At 40.5% G+C, this 21,593-nt stretch overlaps 1 protein-coding gene across 1 annotated transcript in view; it reads left to right on the top strand.

Annotated features, from left to right (window-relative positions):
* LOC119722029 (protein capicua homolog) overlaps positions 1-21,593 on the top strand; it is a 51,060-nt gene that overhangs the window by 12,970 nt on the left and 16,497 nt on the right. The window contains exons 2-12 of the mRNA XM_038192010.1: positions 2,684-4,156; positions 4,636-5,742; positions 6,559-6,711; positions 8,581-8,677; positions 9,418-9,547; positions 10,594-10,779; positions 10,935-11,088; positions 14,936-15,057; positions 17,149-17,256; positions 18,506-18,677; positions 18,818-20,690. Of these exons, the coding sequence (XP_038047938.1) occupies positions 2,710-4,156; positions 4,636-5,742; positions 6,559-6,711; positions 8,581-8,677; positions 9,418-9,547; positions 10,594-10,779; positions 10,935-11,088; positions 14,936-15,057; positions 17,149-17,256; positions 18,506-18,677; positions 18,818-20,690 (5,549 nt within the window). The 5' untranslated portion in view covers positions 2,684-2,709. The remainder of the gene's footprint in view (positions 1-2,683; positions 4,157-4,635; positions 5,743-6,558; positions 6,712-8,580; positions 8,678-9,417; positions 9,548-10,593; positions 10,780-10,934; positions 11,089-14,935; positions 15,058-17,148; positions 17,257-18,505; positions 18,678-18,817; positions 20,691-21,593) is intronic.

Raw genomic sequence — 21,593 nt, 5'->3', positions numbered from 1 at the left:
AATGAAGGACTGCTTGAGTAGTACATGTATAAACGCTGCTCAAGTCAAATTTTGAACCTGTTCCCTTGATGTTTGACTTATCGAGATTTCACTGTATCAAATTTGTCAAAGTCAAAGTTAAAAGTTAGGTAAAATTAAAAATGCAGACAGAAGCCTCAAAGTCAAAATGGACCAAATTTCTTCCAGCATTTGAATAAAAATGTGTAATGAAATTTGTCAAACCCAAGAGGATGCAATTATGGTTCCGCTGGAAATGGTTGAATTTCATGATTCTTTTTGTGTTCTGACATACTAATATTATTAACTTAAATGAGCAATGTCCAGTGAAACAGTTGCCTGCCTGATCACTCTGTTTCTGTAGTAAGCTCTAGTTTGAAATATTTGTTTAGATTGGCCTTATTAGTTGTAGTGCCCCAGTAACTAGCTTACGTGTAGAATGTTAGGGTAGGTTGTACATTAGAATGACGACCAATGAGTAATCTGAATGCTAGCATTGGTCAAGGCGTTTTACAATAGAGTCGATGATCGATGATGATGGTTGGCTGCGAACATTAGTAGGTGTACGCTATGCACTTGCAAGTACTGCACAAAGGGTGAACAGCTTGGATTATCTGTGGGCCATGGCCTCTGTTTTTCTTTATTTTGTCGTTGGGTTTCCAGCAACAACCCTGCATGCAAACAGAGATGAAATTATTGTTCAGTTCTTGGTCATGGAGGCTCATATTTTACATGGACAGAGAGCTGGATAGTGTGGCTACATTCTCCAACAACATTGGAGTCAGCAGACCAAAATATAACTCGATATAAATCCAGGGACAAAATAAAGAAAATTGCCCGAAACGATAGGCCATAGCCAATGGATGTTCCAAGGGGTTCGTTTAGCACCACCTGATTTGCATATATCGTAGCCTAGCTGCGTGAGGTCACTGTTTGCGCTTCATACGGTACGTACGTGTGATTGCATAGTCTTGGCCCCAGACGTCAGTGATCAAGAGCGATAGTTGCATTGTTGTGTAGCGCCCTTGCATAATTGCTTTTTTTTTTACTTTCTCTCACCAACGTCTTGGTCATTTCACAGCAATGGGGGCGGGGCCATTTTATGTAAATAAGACCATCTGTATAATTTCGAACAACCACAGTTCCTTTTTATAGCTCCATGTTTGATCACTGCACGTATAGCCTTTTCTTGATCGCTGATTGGTTCTCTAGGAAAGCCTAGGGAGAAAATAAAGAAAAAGTTAAAATGCTGAAACTAAATGGCCAAGACTTTAGTGCGATTAGGCCCGCTGGTCTAATTGTTGTGCCATTAGAGAGCGCACTATGCACCACTATCGATCACTAGCATTTTAGGCCAAGACTAGTGATTGCATAGCACGCGGCTAATGTTTTGTTAGTGGTTGATCATCGGACTCTTAAAAACTCTGGCTTAAATTTGCATTTTGGATCTCCAATGGCAAGTACTCCGAGATAAAGGTTTTCATCTGACATTATTCTGTTACTATTACAGTGCACACTGATCCCCTATCAGGAATTTAATGTTTCCTCTTAAGTCCAGCTGTAATTTAGGTTGCTTTTTTTTTCAACTAATGCTGAGCCATCAGAACAAACCTCTCATGTTCTGAGAGTCTGCTAAAAGGTTCCAGGGAATCCAGGGCATACCACTGTACCGGTACCATTAAACAACATAAACACTTGATAAAATACTGTAATTAGATTAAATTTAAAAATTATGCTGTCCCAAAGACCATTTTCCACCATAAACAGGATAAAATATGCTTAACAGTAGTTTTAGTGCTTGAGGTTCTTTGGTTTAAGATGAACAGTTATCAATAAAATCAACATTATCCAGCAAAAGTCAGTTTGGGCATAGTTTGGGTGACTTGGGATAATAATCTTGGTTACTCACGTTACATTTTTGGTTACTCACATTACAAAAGTTACTCACGTTACCAAGTTTAGTTGCCTTTTATTCTTAAATGTGTTTATTAGTGTCAACAAAACACTTATATTTATATAGTTCATGCAAAGAATGATAATCTTAAATACCAAAATTTAATTCATTAGAAATGTTTGTGAGAAAAAACTTTTATATATTTTCGGTTACTCATGTTACATTGACTAAAAAAAGGTATAAAATGCTGCTTTTTGACATCTAAAAATGGATGGCGGCTGTGAATTGACATATGTTTCAGAGATTAAGACTATCAAACATGCTAGAAATAAGGTTATGATTGAAATATCTTAAATTGCATTAATAGCAATGAATGTTTAAACTTTATCAAATTTTTTGAGTTCTTTGTAGTAAAAATGTTTTTTCACTTTACGACACGGTTTCTCAAAAAATGTTTGATAAAATTGGGTTTTCTTTGTTAATTTCTCATACTTGAATGAATAATCTGTAATAAAAATGTGAAACTGGGTTAAAAAAAAAAAAATTCTTAGCCATGTCCATCAAACCGTGGAATTGCCTCTAAACATTTAATGTCTATCAATTAAAACAGCTCTGCTGCCTCTGCATACAAAATAGTAGTTGGGACTCAAACCACTAATTTGCATTGTGCCATACTATCAATGGATGGATGAGCTTGGTTGCCCTGTGTGTAGAGATCTCATGCAGAAGCGGGTACTGCAGTCAATTGGATTGTTTTAATAGTTTTCTTTTTTTACATTGCATGTTTTTCAGGTCCTGTGTATACAACCTTTACCACAATGAATCGCAAAGCAGATAGGCCAAAGCGTGGTAAGAAGCCTCAAGTAGACCAAGAACCTGAAGCAGAATCATCCTCCACACGGGCCAAAAGGAGCAGAGGCTTGGCAGAAGTTAAACTTCAACCAACTGAAGAATCTAACCAAGATATTGCTGTCAGCCCAAGAAGAGGGCGAACCAATGGAAAAGTGTCACCTAAGAGAAACTCACAAGACAAATCCAGCTCATCCATACCAAGCACCAGCAGTACACCACCACCTAAAAAGGGAGGGAAGAAGGTCCAACAACATAAGATAGACAAGAAACGTGATGCGAGTTCTGATGATGAAAGTACTCTGAGTAATGTATCAATGCCAGAAGACATAGACACTCCCAATAGAAAGGCAGCCACTCTTGGGGATGACTCTGAAAACATCACTGGTATTAAAAGGAAAGCTTCATTTCCTGACACTGCCACCCCATCCAAAAAAGTGGCTCTTGATCTGAAGGAGTACAGAGGTCACCGTGTGCTAGCTAGGAGAGATGATGGCTATTACCCTGGTATCATCAAGCAACAGCGTAAAAATAAGGAGATTGGGGTCATGTTTGACAATGAAAAGACTGTCAAGTATTATTCTTGCATTGAATCAGATGACAACATTGATGTTGTCAGTGACAAGGTACCTTCTTATACCAAAGTTGGTATTGGATCAAAGATTTTGGTTCAGAAAATACCTGGTCAAGGAGCCTTTGTTATGGCTGTCGTCAAAGCCGTTAAAGTAGCAGCACAGCAGTATGAAGTATGTACCATCACTGGAAAGGGACTTGAAGAGAAGATTGTAACACCATTATGGAAGTTACGTCTGCTACGTTGGCCTTGGGGACCTGATCCTCCCTGTGCAGTACCTCCCATACGTCAACTCTCCTACAGTCCTCATTCACAGTATCAAGAATCAGCTACAACACAGGAAATCCACAGTGAGCTACTAGAGAGTTCAAAGCAAAATGAGGATTCTGATGATGATCTTCAGCAAGAAGCTGTTCACTTTGACCACAAACCACACCCATTGGTGTCTGCAACCAACACCCCATCCTCTCTCTACTCCAGTGAATCCGACTGTCCAAAGGTATGCAGTCTTGCTGATCGTAAACGTCATATGAGTGGTGCTAGCACAGCCTCTTTGGCATCTATTTCATCAAGTTGCACCTACTCAGTTTCTCCAGTCAGTCCATCACCCAAATATAAAAAAGGTGATGTGGTTTGTAATCCTAATGGTGTGCGCAAGAAGTATAATGGGAAACAATGGAGAAGGCTGTGCTCAAAGGAAGGTTGCAACAAGGAATCCCAGCGCCGTGGCTACTGTTCCAGACATCTATCCACATACATGAAGAGTAAAGGGGTGTTAGGTGATGGACAAACCAGTGATATTGAATGGGACAGTGACTCCCGTAGTTCCAGTCTACGAACAGGTAAATGTCAATTTAAATTTTTGGTCGATGAAACAAATTCATTTGTTTTTTACCTCAAGCGACATCGGCATTTCAGCTGTCAAATGAAATGCAGAACACACCTACAGTACATACCTACAGTACATTATTTGTTGTGGATATACATGTACACACACATATGGTCAATAGTTTGGGAATGTTTGATGTCAAGTCATAATTTCACCATCAGCTTCTGAATGTCTGCATCAAATGATGACTTCTTAATTTGCAAGATTATTAAGATTAGTATTGTGTGAATCAATGTAACTGAAAACATTAATTGCAACAAATATGAGTGCAAAGTGTAACTTCGATATTGTACAATTGGGGTTGGTTGATCTTAGTAAATGACATGTACATGTTATGTTGTGCTAGACTATGTAGTCGTGGCTTTTCCTGTGTAATTTTCAGGTTTTCTGTAAAACATTCTACATCTGCTTTTATTTCCATTTGGATTTCAGATTCCAGACCACAGATAGACCCTTCCAAATTTGACATGGACGAAGCAGAAGCTGCTAACATCATTCTTGGCTTATCACAAGGAAACTCCAGGTCCTGTACTCCATGCCAGTCATCAGTGCCACATTCTCCTCGCTCACAGTCCAAGACACCTTCACCAGCACATTTCAATTCACTCAGACCACAAACATTCATTCCAATATCCAAATTGTCGGGTTCCTTACAAGGAACGCCCACACCTTGGAGTTCCGGCACACCGTTATCTGGACGATCATCAATAGACATCACCTCACCAGGTTTGCCCAAATACAGTACGAGTGCAACGCCTACTTTCCAAAACACTCATAGTTTTGCTACCCCTGTCAGCCCCAACAAGTTGAAAATGCGTATGGAACATGCAAGAAACCAGTCGCATGAAGTCAACATTGGAAGAAGTGACAGTAGCGACTCTGGAGTGGAGTGCATGCACAGTACAAGATCACCTACACCTGCTCATCATGCTTTGAATGTCACTCCCTCCCCTAATCATAACACTGCATCCCACCATGTCATATCGCCACCTAACATCATGTCACCCCCGGCAGCAAGGCAACAGACTGCACAGGGTTATCAACAACCAAGTACCACCTATTTTCAGTTCCCGTCACCTTCTGAAAATAAACTAAGGGCTGCACTGTTAGCTCCAAAGAATCCTGGGGCTTGGCAGAACGTTCAAGAAACACAGACAAGCCCTGAAGGCAAACCAGCAACACAAGCCAGGATGATGCAGGATAAGGTCCATTCTCCAAGAACTAATCTGACTGTGGAATTTGAGAAGCTACAAGGCAGTGTTGCAACATTAGCACATGAGAGGTCCGAATCCCATCACTCATTACCTCAGCCACAGCAGGTAACAATTCCAGTAACTGTCAACGATACACCTGGAAAGAGACAAACAGTGGTTCAAGCAGCAGGACAGGTTAATAGCAATGGTCCTCCAAACCAATCTCCATCTGAGCAACAGGCAACACAACAATCAGTATCTATTCCACCAGTGAGACATGCCAGCAATCAGGACAGTAATGGCACAGGAAAGGAGGGAGGGAGCGGTGGCAACCCTGGACAAAATGGTAAATATACCGCATGCACTTGTCTTGTTCCAACTATCAGATCACAAAGTGTATGTTTAAAGCTCTAGTCTATCATTTGCAGCTATCTGAAAAGTACCTGGCATAATTATTGTTGAAAAACATACTTGGTTGAAAGATAGTAAGGGATCTTAACTCCCTGTGAAATTATTCTTTCTGGCAAGCTATCATTTTGAAGAAATCAACGAAGTTCGTTTTATTATTCTGCGAAGCACGCACTAGCATTGGCACGTCGCACACGCAAGTTGCTATAATTCGCCGGATCAGTGCGCAACATAGCGTAGCTGCAATCGGCTCAGTGAGAACGTGTCTCGGACGCTGAATTCAGGCCCAATTCAAAACATAATTCAGCAACTTTTGATTTGAAATTGAGATCCTAGAATGCTGTTTTTCTCGTAAAATACAGCTGAAGCTGAGCTGAAACTTCATCAGGTTAGTTGTTCAGTACCCTTCTTTAGATTTTGAGCACTTTTGCTGCTTCAAACGAACAAAATGCACAAATTACAAATGATGGACTATACCTCTAAAATATAGACACAATCTCAGTCTTATAACATGTACTGCAAACAAGCATAGTAGCATACAGACAAGAAACGGCAGTATAAAGAGTGCATGCGGAACAAATGTGTCCTTTTGTTTGCAAAGGGCAAATGTACATTTATTATTGTCACTATATTGCTTGCGGTAAGAAACAAAGCTGCAGATTGAAGGAAAAGTAAGGCATAAGATGCTTTTAATGGTTCATTTGCTTGTGAAGCCATTTAACCATATAAATATATTTTGATTTTTCACCAACAGTGTGGCCGTGCATTGTACCACCGGGTCATGTACCGGTATTCTACTGGCATTCACTGGTTCCAATCTTCAATATCAGTCAGCCACCTGCATCCATACCAAATAGTAATGTTGCATTGGCTACAAACCATCCCACTCCTGCTGACCAGAAACAAGGTATGATTGTCACTATGGGCTCTGTGCATGAATACTAGACGGTGCTTTGTGACTACCCATGACAGCTCCATGTGCAGAACATGCTGCATTGGTGCACCGGTTCACAGCTTTGAAGCCTGAAGTGCACATGAAATAATTTCTTTTGAATGTGCACAAACATGAAGCGTCATTGTGTGGGTGCCTGGCACAAGGCAGCTAATAGTGTGCATGAAAATGATTGGCACGAGCTTTCTGTGTGTATTTTGTGTTGAGTTGAACACTATGCTTCCTATGAGCAGACTAAATTGTCATGCGTATGTTACTCATTGGAGGTGGGAGGGGTTGTTTGCAATGTTGCTTCTAAGCACCGTCTAGCATGTCTAAACAAGTTGCCTGTGTTCTGGTGGAGACTGCAGTAAACTCAGGCTAAGCCGGCACTCTCGGGACCCGAAAATTTGTGACGGCTTACGCAAATGCCGACATATGCTGTAACTCGTCATTTTGCCGACACATGATTCATTGCACTAATTGGCTTCGATTTACCCTGGTTTATCTCCTTAATGCTTGAGTTGAATCCAGCAAATTAATCCTCCAATTGTATCTTCACGTTTGGGGTATTGATAGTGGAGACTTCGATACATAATTATGCACGTGCACAGTAACGAATTAAATGTGTGTGTGGTACGGTATATACCACACACGCATTGACTGCATCATGCAATAGTCATTCAATAAGACGATCCCCAAAATGGACAGAGCGCATGCGTACAGCCTAGAGGGGGTACTGGTATTGATATGCTCATGATGTACATGCGATGTATGCAGTAGGACACCCTTTTTCAACACCGATGCATGCAGCGATCATGGGCCGTGCGAAACCACTTTTCACTTGACACTTTGCCAACTGCAGTACAGGAAGTCGATGCTAATGGGTTACTTGTTGAATGCTGACTTACACAAAGGATTTTGTAATGCTTTTCATGGAAAGGGGACCGAGAGTAACACGAGGACTTGAGCGAAATGGCGACTAATAAAAGCCGACTTAAAATTAAAAATTCAATGGAAATTTTTTACGGACATGAGCGATTTGACGAGTTGTACGATGTCAGTTTAGCCGTAGTTTACTGTACGTTTATTATGACACTTGGGTTGCATTTAGAATGAAATACTCTTTTCAGAATCACTTTTTCTCGGCGTCAAGATGTTTCAGTAAACTGATTGCTAGTAAATGTTTGGGCACAAGCCCTTAACACACATGATTGTATCTCCTCATTCTCATGCATATTCATTCACCATGTGTTAGCCGCTAGTTTTGCTGTTGACCAAGCAGGCACGCAAGGTTTCACGCACAGGTTCAATACGCATGCTTGGTAGACTATCACACTAGTGCTCCGTGCGCTAGTCTACTGTGCTTTACAAAGCAATCGTAGAACTAGCGCACAGGGGTAGTGCCCATGCCCGAACATTGCCCTAGCAGCAGCATGCGCTATGCAGCAGCTACATGAAAAGATGGGGCACACCCACAACAACATTTTGCTGAAAAAAACGTACATGTAACTTTGAACATGAAATTTTTGTGAATGTGTATGAGGTATGGTAAAACAAATAAAACATGGTTTAGTTCAAGTGGACAGACTAATCCACCCTCAAACTATGTTTTAGTTGTATACTGTTTCTGTTGGCTAGTGAAAGGTCAAGGTCAAGCATTTATTCATGTATTTTGCACTTTTGCCCTTATGACCAATTTACATACATGTATGGACCAGTTACATAGACACACATACATGCAACAAGTAGTACATATATGTTTTTGATTTATGACATCATACTAACGTAATCATGATAACATCATGTATAAATGTGTTTAATAAACTATGCTCATGTGAACAGGATCCATTGTGATTGCAACTAAGGCAGGACCAAGTGGTCTCCATTCTCAGCAACCGAAGAACAATAAACCCCAACCAATTCAACTTAGTAAAGACATGTAAGTTCAAGATGAAATCAAACTTTGTTATGTATCTTGATGTATTGTGTGTATTCTTATTCAAATTGTTTCAAGATTAGGTTGAGGTGAATGCCCCATGTTTACTTCTCACTCAATTAAAGGGAATGCACATCATTGGCTTTTGCTGTAATTTTCAGAAATGAACTAGTTTGAGGGGTTAGTATAATAGATCAAATATTTTTACATTGACATGTTTGAAGTTTTGTGTTCAAAAATACTGGAAAAACCAAGAAAAACACAAATGTTCAAGTAGTCTGGTTCCCTGACTCCATTAAAGATGAAATGGATCAATTTATAGATGCAGGAAAATTGTAAATTAATGGAACCAGTCTAACTGGCCTGCACCCATTCATGAACATGTAACCAATAGCAAACAAAATTCGGACTGAAAAAAAATTGGTAAATTCGGAGCAGTAGTTGAAAAATAGTTAGGTTTTTCCAACGGTGGTCAGCCGTCCTTGTATTGTATATGTAGTGTATTGGTCAAAAAATTACCCTCTGTGATCAAGGTTTGTCTTGAAAGTTAAGATCCCTTGGTCATAAGTTCACTCAGTTACTTGATAGGTTAACTGTTTACAAACCAGCCAGTAAGTGATGATGTCCAAGTAAAAATTGGACTGATTTGACATGAAATGATACTATGAGATCTAGTTTTGACACTACATACAACTTCTGAATAAATTATAATTGTATTGTGTGTGTTTGTCATCTTGGATCAGTGTATGTAGCCCAGCAATGCCACCATTCAGCCCATCGGCTATGAGTCCCCCATCTAACAAGCGTCGCTCCCAGTCATTGAGCTCCTTGCCAAAAGATGCACATGAGAAGGAACCACGAAGTCCCAGAAAGGTTTGTTTAGAAAGCATCTTACAGTTCGTGTGGTGATTACAATTCAGCTTTGCAAAACATTACAGAAATATACACAGGTAAACTTAACAAGCAAATACAATTGTAAGAGAGCTTAAATATTCTTAAAAACACTAACATTATTCATATACATGTGTATATTAGTCATTTGTAAAGGCCTGTATCCTTTGCATGGATGGATGACTATCAGTGAAACCTTGACTGAATGTGGTCAATACCCAGACCAAATGTTGGCTGAAGAGAAAAAACTGCTAACCTTTCCTGTTTTTGTGGGAGACCAAAATTTATCCAAAGGGACATTTTTTTTTACTCACCCTGTATTGTCAGTCCCCTTTTAAGGTCATATTCTACCTGTACACATGGTACAATTACTAAAAAATAATCGATCATAAAATCTCTAGAGGGATGTATTTCGGTTCAAGTTACGCTTACTCACATTACAATTTGTCCACCTATCTTTGGTACAAGTGAAAACATAAGAAACTAAGCAACAAACAAAAACTATTTTGGCAAAATATATTAACTTTTCTCTTTGCCTTAACCAGTTCACGCCGGGTTTATTTTGGCAGTGACCAGACCCAGGATTGTTTTTCACGAGATTGATGCCAGATGGGTTCAGGCCGTCATTTGCGGGTAGCACACCCTGATATTTCCGGCCTCGCTCGCTGTGAGCGGGTCACTGGCAGATATTTTCAGCCTCGTTCATTACGTGTTTATCTGTCATCCATTCTAAATACTGCAAAACCTTTGCTAGTAAACATGTTACCTGACGAGAACTGGTTAAAATAAAAAAAACTCACGATAACATTGCATTTTGCATGTAACAACAAGGTACCAAAATCCATAATTTTAGCCAAACAAAAACAACAGATTTTGACAAAAAAAATGTACTTAACCATATTGCATATCAGGTTGTGATGTTTGTAGTTATGAAGATTACTTAAGTTCGCCACTTGTCAGCCGTGTCCACTTTTTCGTGGAATTACCTGATACGATTTCTTTCTATTTGTTTGTATTTTTTTGTTTAGATCCGAGACAAGGATCATGTACGTCGACCGATGAATGCCTTCATGATATTTAGCAAGCGCCATCGAGCTCTTGTCCATCAGCGTCATCCCAATCAAGACAACCGTACTGTCAGCAAAATCCTGGGAGAATGGTGGTATGCACTGGGACCTAAAGAGAAACAGAAGTATCATGATCTAGCTTTCCAGGTTGGTACAACATCACTTTCAGCGTTTAGTTTTCTTCTGATTGATACCTTTTCAAGTGCAATAAATGCACAAGGTATTTGATAGCATTCCTATCTTCACTTTGAGCAAGGTTTCTAGGTCACCTTGCTTTAAGACATGTCCTTTCTCAATGCTAGGTCAAGGAGGCTCATTTCAAGGCTCATCCTGACTGGAAATGGTGCAACAAAGAGAGAAAGAAGTCAGCGAGTGTGGTGCCTCCTGAGTTGTCTGATAAGACTGAATCAAGGCAACGCCATGCATCAGAAGGAGAAGCTAGCTGCAGTCATACGGGTCAGTGTCTATATTATTACACCTTATCATTATCATACATATTCATGAGCCAGTCACACTTCTTTCACTGGTTGATGTCACCAGCATTAGGAAAGATTAAGATTAAGTTAAGAAGCTATCACACATGCATAAGTTGGCAGGCCAGTAAATAGGTCGAACATTGCCTACGCTGGCCAAATCACGATTTGAATGCCCTCAAATTTTCTGCTATTACAGCATTTTGTTGGCCATGAACCTTAGTGTTTGTTAAAATAAAAGAAGGATGGAAGCCAGTAACAGGACTGTGAGCTTGTATTTCTGTGAAATTTGCATGAAATTGGGCCCTTCAATTGCTCTATTTTGCAATGAAGCACAGGCATCAATTTTCAGAGTGGCGATGGGCTTCTGGACTACTTGTAGGGGTGATCATCTTTGGATGGAAATTCCTCCCAAAAGTAATCGGATTACCTCCAAAATTTGAACAGACAATGAAAAATGATAAAATAAACTTTAATTGATGTGTGTCTCCACCACCTTGGAGAGTTTTTAGTATTTTTCTGGATTTCTGGAAGTGGGTGATTTATCACAGGAGATCTATGGCCGTTTAATTACCGGTCTGCAACCATGACACAGTTGCCATCACCCAATCCGTTGAAAAAAACCCCAAAAGAAACCCTTGCTGAATTCCTGTCACTCAACTCAAATCCAACTCCAAAAATGTCAGCCCTCAACATAACAACAAATGGGGTGCAAAAACTGCTGGAGGAAATCCAGTCAAAGAAAGCATCCGGGCCTGACCAGGTACCAGCCAGAATTCTGAAGAGCTGCTCAGCAAGTATAGCTCAAGTCTTCCAAAAGATTTTTTCAAAAGTCTGTAGACAGTTGATAACTCCCAGGAGACTGGTTGAATGCCAACATCGTCCCCATTTACAAGAAGGGAGATCGGACAAACCCGGTTAATTATCACCCAATTTCCCTAACTTTGATACAATGCAAGCTTTTTGAACATACATTAAACTCCGGCTAAACCGACATCGTACAACTCGTCAAATCGCTCAAGTTGGCCGTCTGACTAAAGTTCCAATTGTTCGTAATGCATTTCCATTGAATTTTTATGCCCCGCGGCGAAGCCGAAGGGGCATACTGTTTCCGCCTTGTCCTTCCGTGGGTGGGTGTGTGGGTGGGTGTGTGGGTGCGTGTGTGGGTGGGTGAGCTTGTCTTACATACGCAGTGTGGACTTCCGAACAAAAGACGTCCACATAATGTAGGTAGCACCGACGTTGTGTGGACTTACCCCACGTCCACACAGTGTTTCCCCATTTCTGGAAAACAGGTTTAGAGGCATTTTTGGGTTAGGTTTATCTGTAGCAGAATGAAGAGAAACACTAAAGGGAATCATAGAAAAAAAATTGGGTTGAAAGAGTTTTCACAGTTTGAGAAAAATGAGTTTTTTCACTGGTTTTTCTTAACTACACGAAAGCAATGGAAAGTCCACACTAGTCATGTGAAACAAGTATGGGTGTGTGGGTGGGTGTGTGGGTGGGTGGGTGTGTGTGTGTGTCCGGATAAATCTTGTCAGCGCGATAACTTGAGAAATACTTAACATATGAACTTCAAATTTGGTTTGTGGATTGTTCTTGGTAATCCTAAGAAGCCTTTTGCATTTGGGGCCAAAAGGCCAAAGGTCAAGTTCACAGTGGCTAAAACAATAGAAATCTTGTCAGCGCGATAACTTGAGAAATACTTAACATATGAACTTCCAATTTGGTTTGTGGATTGTTCTTGGTAATCCTAAGAAGCCTTTTGCATTTGGGGCCAAAAGGCCAAAGGTCAAGTTCACAGTGGCTAAAACAATAGAAATCTTGTCTGCGCGATAACTTGAGAAATACTTAACATATGAACTTCCAATTTGGTTTGTGGATTGTTCTTGGTAATCCTAAGAAGCCTTTTGCATTTGGGGCCAAAAGGCCATAGGTCAAGTTCACAGTGGCTAAAACAATAGAAATCTTGTCAGCGCGATAACTTGAGAAATACTTTACATGTGAACTTCAAATTTGGTTTGTGGATTGTTTTTGGCAATCCTAAGAAGCCTATTGCATTTGGGGCCAAAAGGCCAAAGGTCAAGTTCACAGTGGCTAAAACAATAGAAATCTTGTCAGCGCGATAACTTGAGAAATACTTTGCATGTGAACTTCAAATTTGGTTTGTGGATTGTTTTTGGCAATCCTAAGAAGCCTATTGCATTTGGGGCCAAAAGGTCAAGGGTCAAGTTCACAGTGGCTAAAACAATAGAAATCTTGTATTTATTCTGAGATTATTGGGATTAGGGATTAATTCATATAAAATCTACAGAAGACACTAATGCTGTCAATGAATGTTCCATGTGACCAAGGTACATGTAAGTTGATGTTAAAAGAGTGGTGTTATGTCATGGGAACAGTCACGGTTGCGGGGCATTTGTGTTTGTAAACACACCTGACTTGTTATTTCTGAGTCAGCTTTTATTAGTTGCTATTTCGTTCAAGTCCTCGTGTTACTCTCGGTCCCCTTTCCATAAAAAGCATTACAAAATCCTTTGTGTTAGTTGGCATTCAACAAATCACACATTGGCATCAACTTCCTGTACTGCGGTTGGCAAAGTGTCGAGTGAAAAGTGGTTTCGCACGGCCCGTGATTGGTGTCGAAAAAGGGTGCCCTACTGCATTCATCGCATAGGCATTGTGAGCATATCAATACCAGTACCCCCTCTAGGCTGTACGTATGCGCTCTGTCCATTTTGGGGGTCGTCTTATTACTGCTGCAGTCAATGCGTGCGTGGTATTTCCGGACCACGCACGCATTTAATTTGTTACTGTGCACATACATGTACACACATGTATGTATCGTGGTCTCCAATATCAATACCCCAAACATGATGACACAATTCAAGGATTAATTTGCTGGATTCAACTCAAGCATTAAGGTGATAAACCAGGGTAAATCGAAGCCAATCAGTGCAAGGAATCATGTGTGCAAAAGACCATTCATGTAAGTCGGCAAAATGATGTCTTACAGCAGATATCGGCATTTGCGTAAGTCATCACAAATTCTCAGGGCCCGAGAGTGCCGGTTTAGCCGGAGTTTACTGTATAATTCACCGGCATATCATGGACCATCTTGATTTCCACAAAGTAATCTCAAACAACCAGCATGGATTTCGTCAGGGTTGATCATGCGACACCCAACTTGCTGGGTTTATTGATGGTCTTACCAGGGCACTTGATAATAAAAGCCAGACGGACATGATACCACTAGACGTTAGCAAGGCGTTTGATACCATCCCCCATAAACGTCTCCTGTACAAGCTCAGCCGTGTAGGAATCAACAACAGCCTTCTGAAGTGGATTGAGATCTTTTTAACAACAAAACTTCAGTGTTCAGGTGTACCTCAAGGGACTGTGTTGGGCCCCTTACTCTTTTTACTGTATATAAACGACATGCCAATTGTAGTTCATCTGTGGTTTGTTTCGAGAAAAAAGTCTGACATTGCTTTTGATTTTGACTGCTTCAGATAGGAAATCAGTCAACAAATAGGATCAGTAATGTCACACACATTTCCCGTTTTGGTTTTTGTATTCTACGTAGGGAGCTAACTATTCAGGTATCTTGACTTTTCTCACTATGGTTAGTTTCTGACTGTAAACACTTACATGTAGATATAACTCTGTACATGAAACTTTAACTTATGGTCTGAATTCTTTGATCAACTCTGTATCTAATGACTCTGTGTAGTCATGGAGCATATTCACAGTATGGACAAAAAAGTATGGAATAGTGTTGCAAACACTATTTTCTGTATTCTGTAAACACTATTTTCTGTATTTCACAGATTTTGAGACGGCCCAGTTGACAGGAATGCCAGTATTTGCTTCAGTGAATGTAGAAGGAGAAGAAAGTACAAACCTTGAGAAGCTTCCCGAAGGACATCAAGAGTCAACTAAACCATCTCAGGTAAGATCAGCGTTGTGAGGCAGGATATCATTGCTCAGTCTACTGCTTTTATATAAAAAAAAAATAGGGAATCAACAGGGGGATATTTTTTTGTATTTCAGTATATTAAATTCAATTCAGTTCTGGTTCAGTTTTATAGCTCACATTATTTAAGTTGAAGACTTGAACAATTGTTTACATTTAAACTGAGCAATGAATATAACACAGTAAAGTTTGATGCACTCCTTTATGTGGTCATCCACAAAGAGTGATTATGAATACCTAACTACAGGTACCTACTCAAACACTTGTAAAGGCAAGGTAACAGGGACAGAACAAGTTACTCTGTGGATCCAACATGTATAGAATGACTCAGATGGAAGGTTACTGGGAGAGGGAGTGGTCAGACATCTTGCAAATCAACTGACAATCCATGCCATTAAAGGAGAGCTGCAAGCTGATGAAGGAAGTCAATGTGATAGTGTTGAAGATGCCATTATATAACTGATATACAGATCCTTGTCATGTGATTGGCGGAACTCAAATTACGTGACATCCGTTATTGCTCCCATTCACGCCGGGGCTCAAAAAGTCCCATGCGCCCATGGGGAATGGGAAATACTATTCAACAGTTAGGATCATCCTTGTTCCATGACGCGGTATTTGTGTGCAAATGCATGCTGGTGTGCGCGTTCAGCGTTGCGCGGAACAGGTATTGTTCCAAAGAACCAGCGCTACAGAGTTGGGTAGAAACATTTTCGTGAAGAGGTGGTTTGGATGAAATTCAAGTTGTGACAGGTTACAATTACTAGGAGCTCCTTTACCATCTCGTGAATCTAATAACTTTTCATTTGTTCAAGTTATGTGAATCATACATATATGCAGATATGAACTAGTCACCACGAACCACACTTGAGACTTGTGTGGTTTACGTGAGCTACATAAAGTTTTACCTTAATTTGACCTTAATTTTACCTTAATTTGAAATGTCAGTTAACTTGAACAAATAAAACTGTTGAACGTAGTGAATCACATATCTACAGTTTTAGGCAAGAAGGTTAAAAATAGGAATCAAGGGAAAAGCATTCATAAATACCTGAGACAGTTAACCCATTTCCATTGGTCGAGAGCCCGTCACATGGCAGGTCTTAAATGGTTGATAGAATACCGGTCTTAAACTGGCTGGTCTTAAACACTTTTCTGGTGTCACATGAAATTTTGACTCCTATGAAGTCTGGTCCCTTTTTATAGCCTTTTATTGGTTGAACATTTACAATCTTCACTTAGGCATGGGCAATACAACCAATGAGTCCGTATTTTGAGAGTCCTAAATTTACACTACAGCGGCATGGCCGCATTTGTGCCACATAGCGTAGTACGTGCCACTCTGGCGCCAATTTCCATATAAGGAGTTGTTTATGACTATTCGCGAGAGGCACATACCTCAAACCTACATGTAGCTAGGGGGGCGACACGAAGTGAAACTGTTAAACAAGATAGTTGGAAAATTTAAATTTTTGGCTTGCTTCGACTTTTTGACCGAAAAGGTATTTGTGATGGGAATAAACATATGTTTGGCCAGTATTAAACAAGTCCATTAACACCGGTTGGGAGCCTGGTTGCCAATAATATCCCTTGCCTTCGGATCAGACTGTTATCTGTCACCATCTTGCTTTGCTGATTTTCTTTGTGAGCGCATGTGACGTCACATCGCCTAAAAAGATACATGAAATTGTATGTATTTATTTATTGGTCAGTATTTACAACATTTAATGCATTATGCATGACAATTTCTCTACCAAATCGTATTACACAAGTATTCTCCATGAGATGGTGAAGGTGCTTGTGGCTTTGCCACTTGTACTGCCTTGTTCATGCCAGCATTCGGGGCGCCACACATCCAGGTAGCCACGACACCTTGACTAAAGCTATGTTTTACATGACAAGAACAAATGAATTAAAATCATTTACATTTGGACAGGGTTAGTCAAGAAAGGCTATTTGCTGGAATGAACTTGGTTTGAGTGATATGCTTACTTCTGTCAACAACGTTATTGTTCTTTACCAATCCTCTTTGTTTACTGACACTGTAATATTGGCTTTGTTTTCTAGATTCCTTTTCTCTGCATGCCTCCTAAGAAGAGATCCCTGAGTGCATCCAATGTTCCACTCATTGGTCAGGAACAAAAGGAGACACATGTGGCAACTGAACATCAACCTGTAAGATTTACAAAGGGTTTCATGGAACAATTTTGCATGTAAACAATCGTTGTCAAATTGTACGATCTTGTGTTATCTTCTCCCTGAAACTCACTCTTCTGATATGATAATGGCCCACAAAATTTAAAATCATATGACAGAGAAGTTTGCCTTTATCAGGTAGTTACATTGCTGGCAGTTTGGTGATTCCATTGCATGAACATTGAAGAGAGAAACATTAGCGGATGTGAAGTAGTATGTTTTTGTGTAAGACATAATTGAAAGAAATCTATTGAAACATTTACATTTGTCTTGCCTTCAATGGCCTTAATTTTATAAGTTCAATGCTTAAGAGAAATACGTTGACAAGCTTACACAGGTGAGATTGGAAGTATTAAGCTCCTGTCCTGCTTACTAGGTAACCTGCTATTCTGCAGAGTGCCATGCTTCATTGTCTGTTCAACATACAGTGAGTGCTGCCATCAAAAATGACATTGAAAAAAATCACTCAACTGACTTGACATCGTTTAGATATTATACTGGTGAAAAGAAAAGCCCAATATTGAAAGTAGGGAATGTGAAACAAGATTTGTGAAGTTCATGTTACTATGGACTCCATGTGCAAATGGCCCATCAATGACAGACAGAAACAATGAAAGAGTGTCCATATCTAATGACACTTGGGCACTATTGCTACTGTGGGCTGACATTCAGGTTCATTCAGGTCAAGGGTTTGTGCTTTTATTACAGTAAAAAAATGCATGTACTCAATGCAATTTAGAGTGAACCCCAGTACAAACATTTGATATGGGCTTCCTTGACCATCAGTTTCGTAAATGTTTACATCATACATGTGCACGCTCCACTGATTACTAGCGCCCTTTAGCTAAACACGCAACTTTCCAGACTCAGTGGTTCTAATGCTACTTGATGTGCAGTGGGCGTGGTTTAAACTGAAGTGACGTCACACTTACCACGACGTGCTTGTCTGACAATTAGGGACTCTCAATAGTTGAGTCCCAAATTAAGAAATTGGAAACAAAAATGTTGTATCACTTTCTTCCTATGGCGTGATTAAAGTACGAGTATAAATCCTGAAGTCATACATCCATACAATAAGTCAAAAGAAATATGTACTATAGCGAACATCCCAGTTGAGCCTGTTTGATACGATATGATTAGTGATGTTATGTGCCATGGCACATGAACTACACAGCTTCTTGTGTAATTACAAATTGATAGTCATTTGATGATTGCTTTGTATTGACAGAAAAGAAGTAAATTGCCAGTGACCAGCTTGTCAGGATTGAAGCAGCAGTTTCCTGAAAAATCCTTGACGCTACTTGGTCAGTCATCAACACGTCCAAGGTTGGAATCAGAAGAGACCCTTAGTGATGAAGAACAAATGGTGATTGATGAAGAGGGAGATGATGATGTCATTGGTATGTCAAGTCTGGTTATTCTCATCATTCTTAAATTATGAAAAGAAGTCAACACTTCACTGTTTTCAAGTGTGTCAAAAGACTTCATTTGAATTTGATTGCAATAGAAAATGCTATGTTCTCTTTGGTCTTTCCTACAGCTGACGATGAAGTGTGCAATGTCCAAGAGGCTAAGCATATTGATCTAGAATGCAAGGAGCGAGTGGCAGACAGTGATTCTGAAACTGAATCTGAAGATGAAACCATGATAGAGAATAAAGCCTTCCCTCAGCAACGCTTTTCTCCTGTAATGAAACGCCTGTCTTCATCCGATATAACCTACCGACCAAAGCCAATCAAAGCCAAGCCTGATTCCCATTCACCAATCAGGAGTGATCTTGGATGTGACCAGCCTGATGGTGGTTCTACCCACGATGCTTCTCATTCACTTGCTCGTCCTGCGTCTGTTGGTAATAGCTTTCAACCAACAGGGGCTGTCTTTAAGGCTCACTCTCCACGAAGTCGCATAGACCCCCTGTCAGATTGTAAAGCTAAAGCTTTCTATGAGTATCAACCAGCAAATAAAGAAACTCAAGATAACACAAACAAACGTGGACACTTTTCACAAATTGAGTTTGGACCAGCTTCCTCAAATTCAGGTCAAGGGTCTGTTCGTCGTGATGAGCAGAGTTTTTCTAAGACAGGAGATGATCGGTCATCAGAGACAACGCACTCAGCTTCTGGGATCAACTCTGGAATGCCACTCCAACAGGCTCACTTTTCTTCAACTGCTTCAACAGATCACAAAAACCTACTTCCAAGAATGTCTATAGAAAGCACTGTGAGGAGCTTGTCACATGCTACAGGCCGGGAGATGGACAACCAGATAACAGCTAGCCCAGTCATTGGAAGCTTGTCCAAAAGTCATTCAGTCATAGTCAGTAAGTCTAGACCTACTGCCGTGCAAGTCACCCAGTCGCACCAAGGCTCGGTCATTGTCAGTCCACAGTACATACAAGAAATGAGTGCGATACCTATCAACAGTCTGAAACCAGAGTCAGAGAAATCACCAGAGATGACAACTACCCAGCCATTACCTCAGTCAGGAAGTGTCATGAACAGGGCTGGATGTAACCCAATGTCAGTCTTATCTACTGGTGGGGGACAGATGAATGCTGCTAAGTTGCTGCAAACAATCTCACAAGTCAAAAAAGGCAATGGTGTTCTTGTTGCTGCCTGTCAACCGCAATCCCAGAGCCCAGCAGCTGTACTAGCCAATTTAAATATGAAGCCCTTGAACTCACTGATCTGCCAATCTTTTTCAACATCTCAGTCATTTGCATCTAACCAGACGGTCACTACTCCTGTTCCAATTACTGCAGGGACGTTAACAGCCAATGCAGGGGTAGCTCATCTGCAGTACATACTGCCTTCTATTCCAACACAAGTCCCTTCAGGAGCGGCTAAGGTAGTGCAGTCAGGATTCCAGTTAGCAAGTCCTATTCAGCTTGCTCCACCAATCAGCAGTCAGCTTACCATCAAAGCCACTCCCACAAATCAGCTAGCAGTGGTAGCCAATCCTAAGCCCAGCGCAACCCCTCAGTCACCCAGTCCAATGGTTGGACCTGCTAATGTCTTAACTGCACAGATGTTGACGGCTAACGGAGCTCAGATGATTCCATTGGTGGCAACTCAAGCATCCCTAACACCGCAACTTGTTGCCATATCACAATCCAATTCATCAAGTCCAATGAATCAGACACAACACATGATGCTTCAGTCTGTACCTGTCAATGCCCTTCCCAACTCCCCTCTAGCTAGCCATGTCAACCAAGCACAGTGTGTGTCAGTCAGGTCATTCAATATCAACCCAACAGCAGTAGTTTCTCAGCCGGTAACCATAATGACACAGCCATATAGTCCAGTAGTGACTGTTGCAGCCGGTATCCCTGTGGCTTCTGTGACTGGTACCCCATCTCCTCTGATGCAGAGAGGCCAGGCTCACACCAAATTCTTGCTGCCTTCAAATCAGCGGTATGTGCAAGTCATAACAAATCACAAGTTGCACTTAGAGTTTGATATGTGCTTTAGTGTTCCTCATGTTACTTCTAAGAGCTGAACATGTACCTAGATGGGTGGCTATTTCAAATTGAATTAAATGTACTGAACCTTTATTAAGGGAATAAATGTGTGTTTCGGAGGTATTATAACACTCTGTTTAAGACCGGTTGGAGCCTAGATGGGTGTTAATTACCCGAGGCAAAGCCAAGGTTAATGATCAGCACTCCAGACTCAAACTGGTCTCAAACAGAGTGTTTAATACCAACCAAACACATATTTATTCCCAGTCATAAATACCTTTCGGTCAAAAAAAAAATCTTTTCAGTCCAAAATAAAATCAAAACAAGTCAAAAACCAGATGTTACCAACCATTTTGTTCAACAAGTTTACTTTGTGTTTTATGAAACACCCCTCTGACTATAATATGGAATGTCCCTCTACAACTCCTTACCTTATAAGGAGATTGGCATGCGCGTCGCACATACCAGCTGGGCTGGTGTAGTGTGAATTTCGGACCATGAAATCACTAATTCACTGGTAGTATTGCGCATGCATACGTGAGGAATGTTAATGTTCAACCAATGGAATGTTAAAAGGCACCAGATTTCATGGGAGTCCAAATTTCATGTGACACTGGAAAAATGTTTAAGACCAGTCAGCCATGTCTTTATCATCCATTTAAGACTGGTCACGTGACGGGCTCTCGACCAATAGAAATGGGTAAACTGTATTAGGTATTTATGAATCAGTGTTGTTGCTTGTATAGTGCAAAGGTCATTACATTAAGTTCATGCACCATTACAAACCAAGTAAAGCTTTCTGTTGTGTGCCTGTAAAATGAAAGTTAACAAACCTATCTTCTCATGATAAATCAAT

Source organism: Patiria miniata, unplaced genomic scaffold (assembly GCF_015706575.1).
Source record: "Patiria miniata isolate m_02_andy unplaced genomic scaffold, ASM1570657v1 HiC_scaffold_14, whole genome shotgun sequence".
Classification (NCBI taxonomy): Eukaryota; Metazoa; Echinodermata; class Asteroidea; order Valvatida; family Asterinidae; genus Patiria; species Patiria miniata.
The sequence above is the reverse complement of the archived record's forward strand: the minus strand, read 5'-3'. Positions and strand labels throughout refer to the sequence as shown.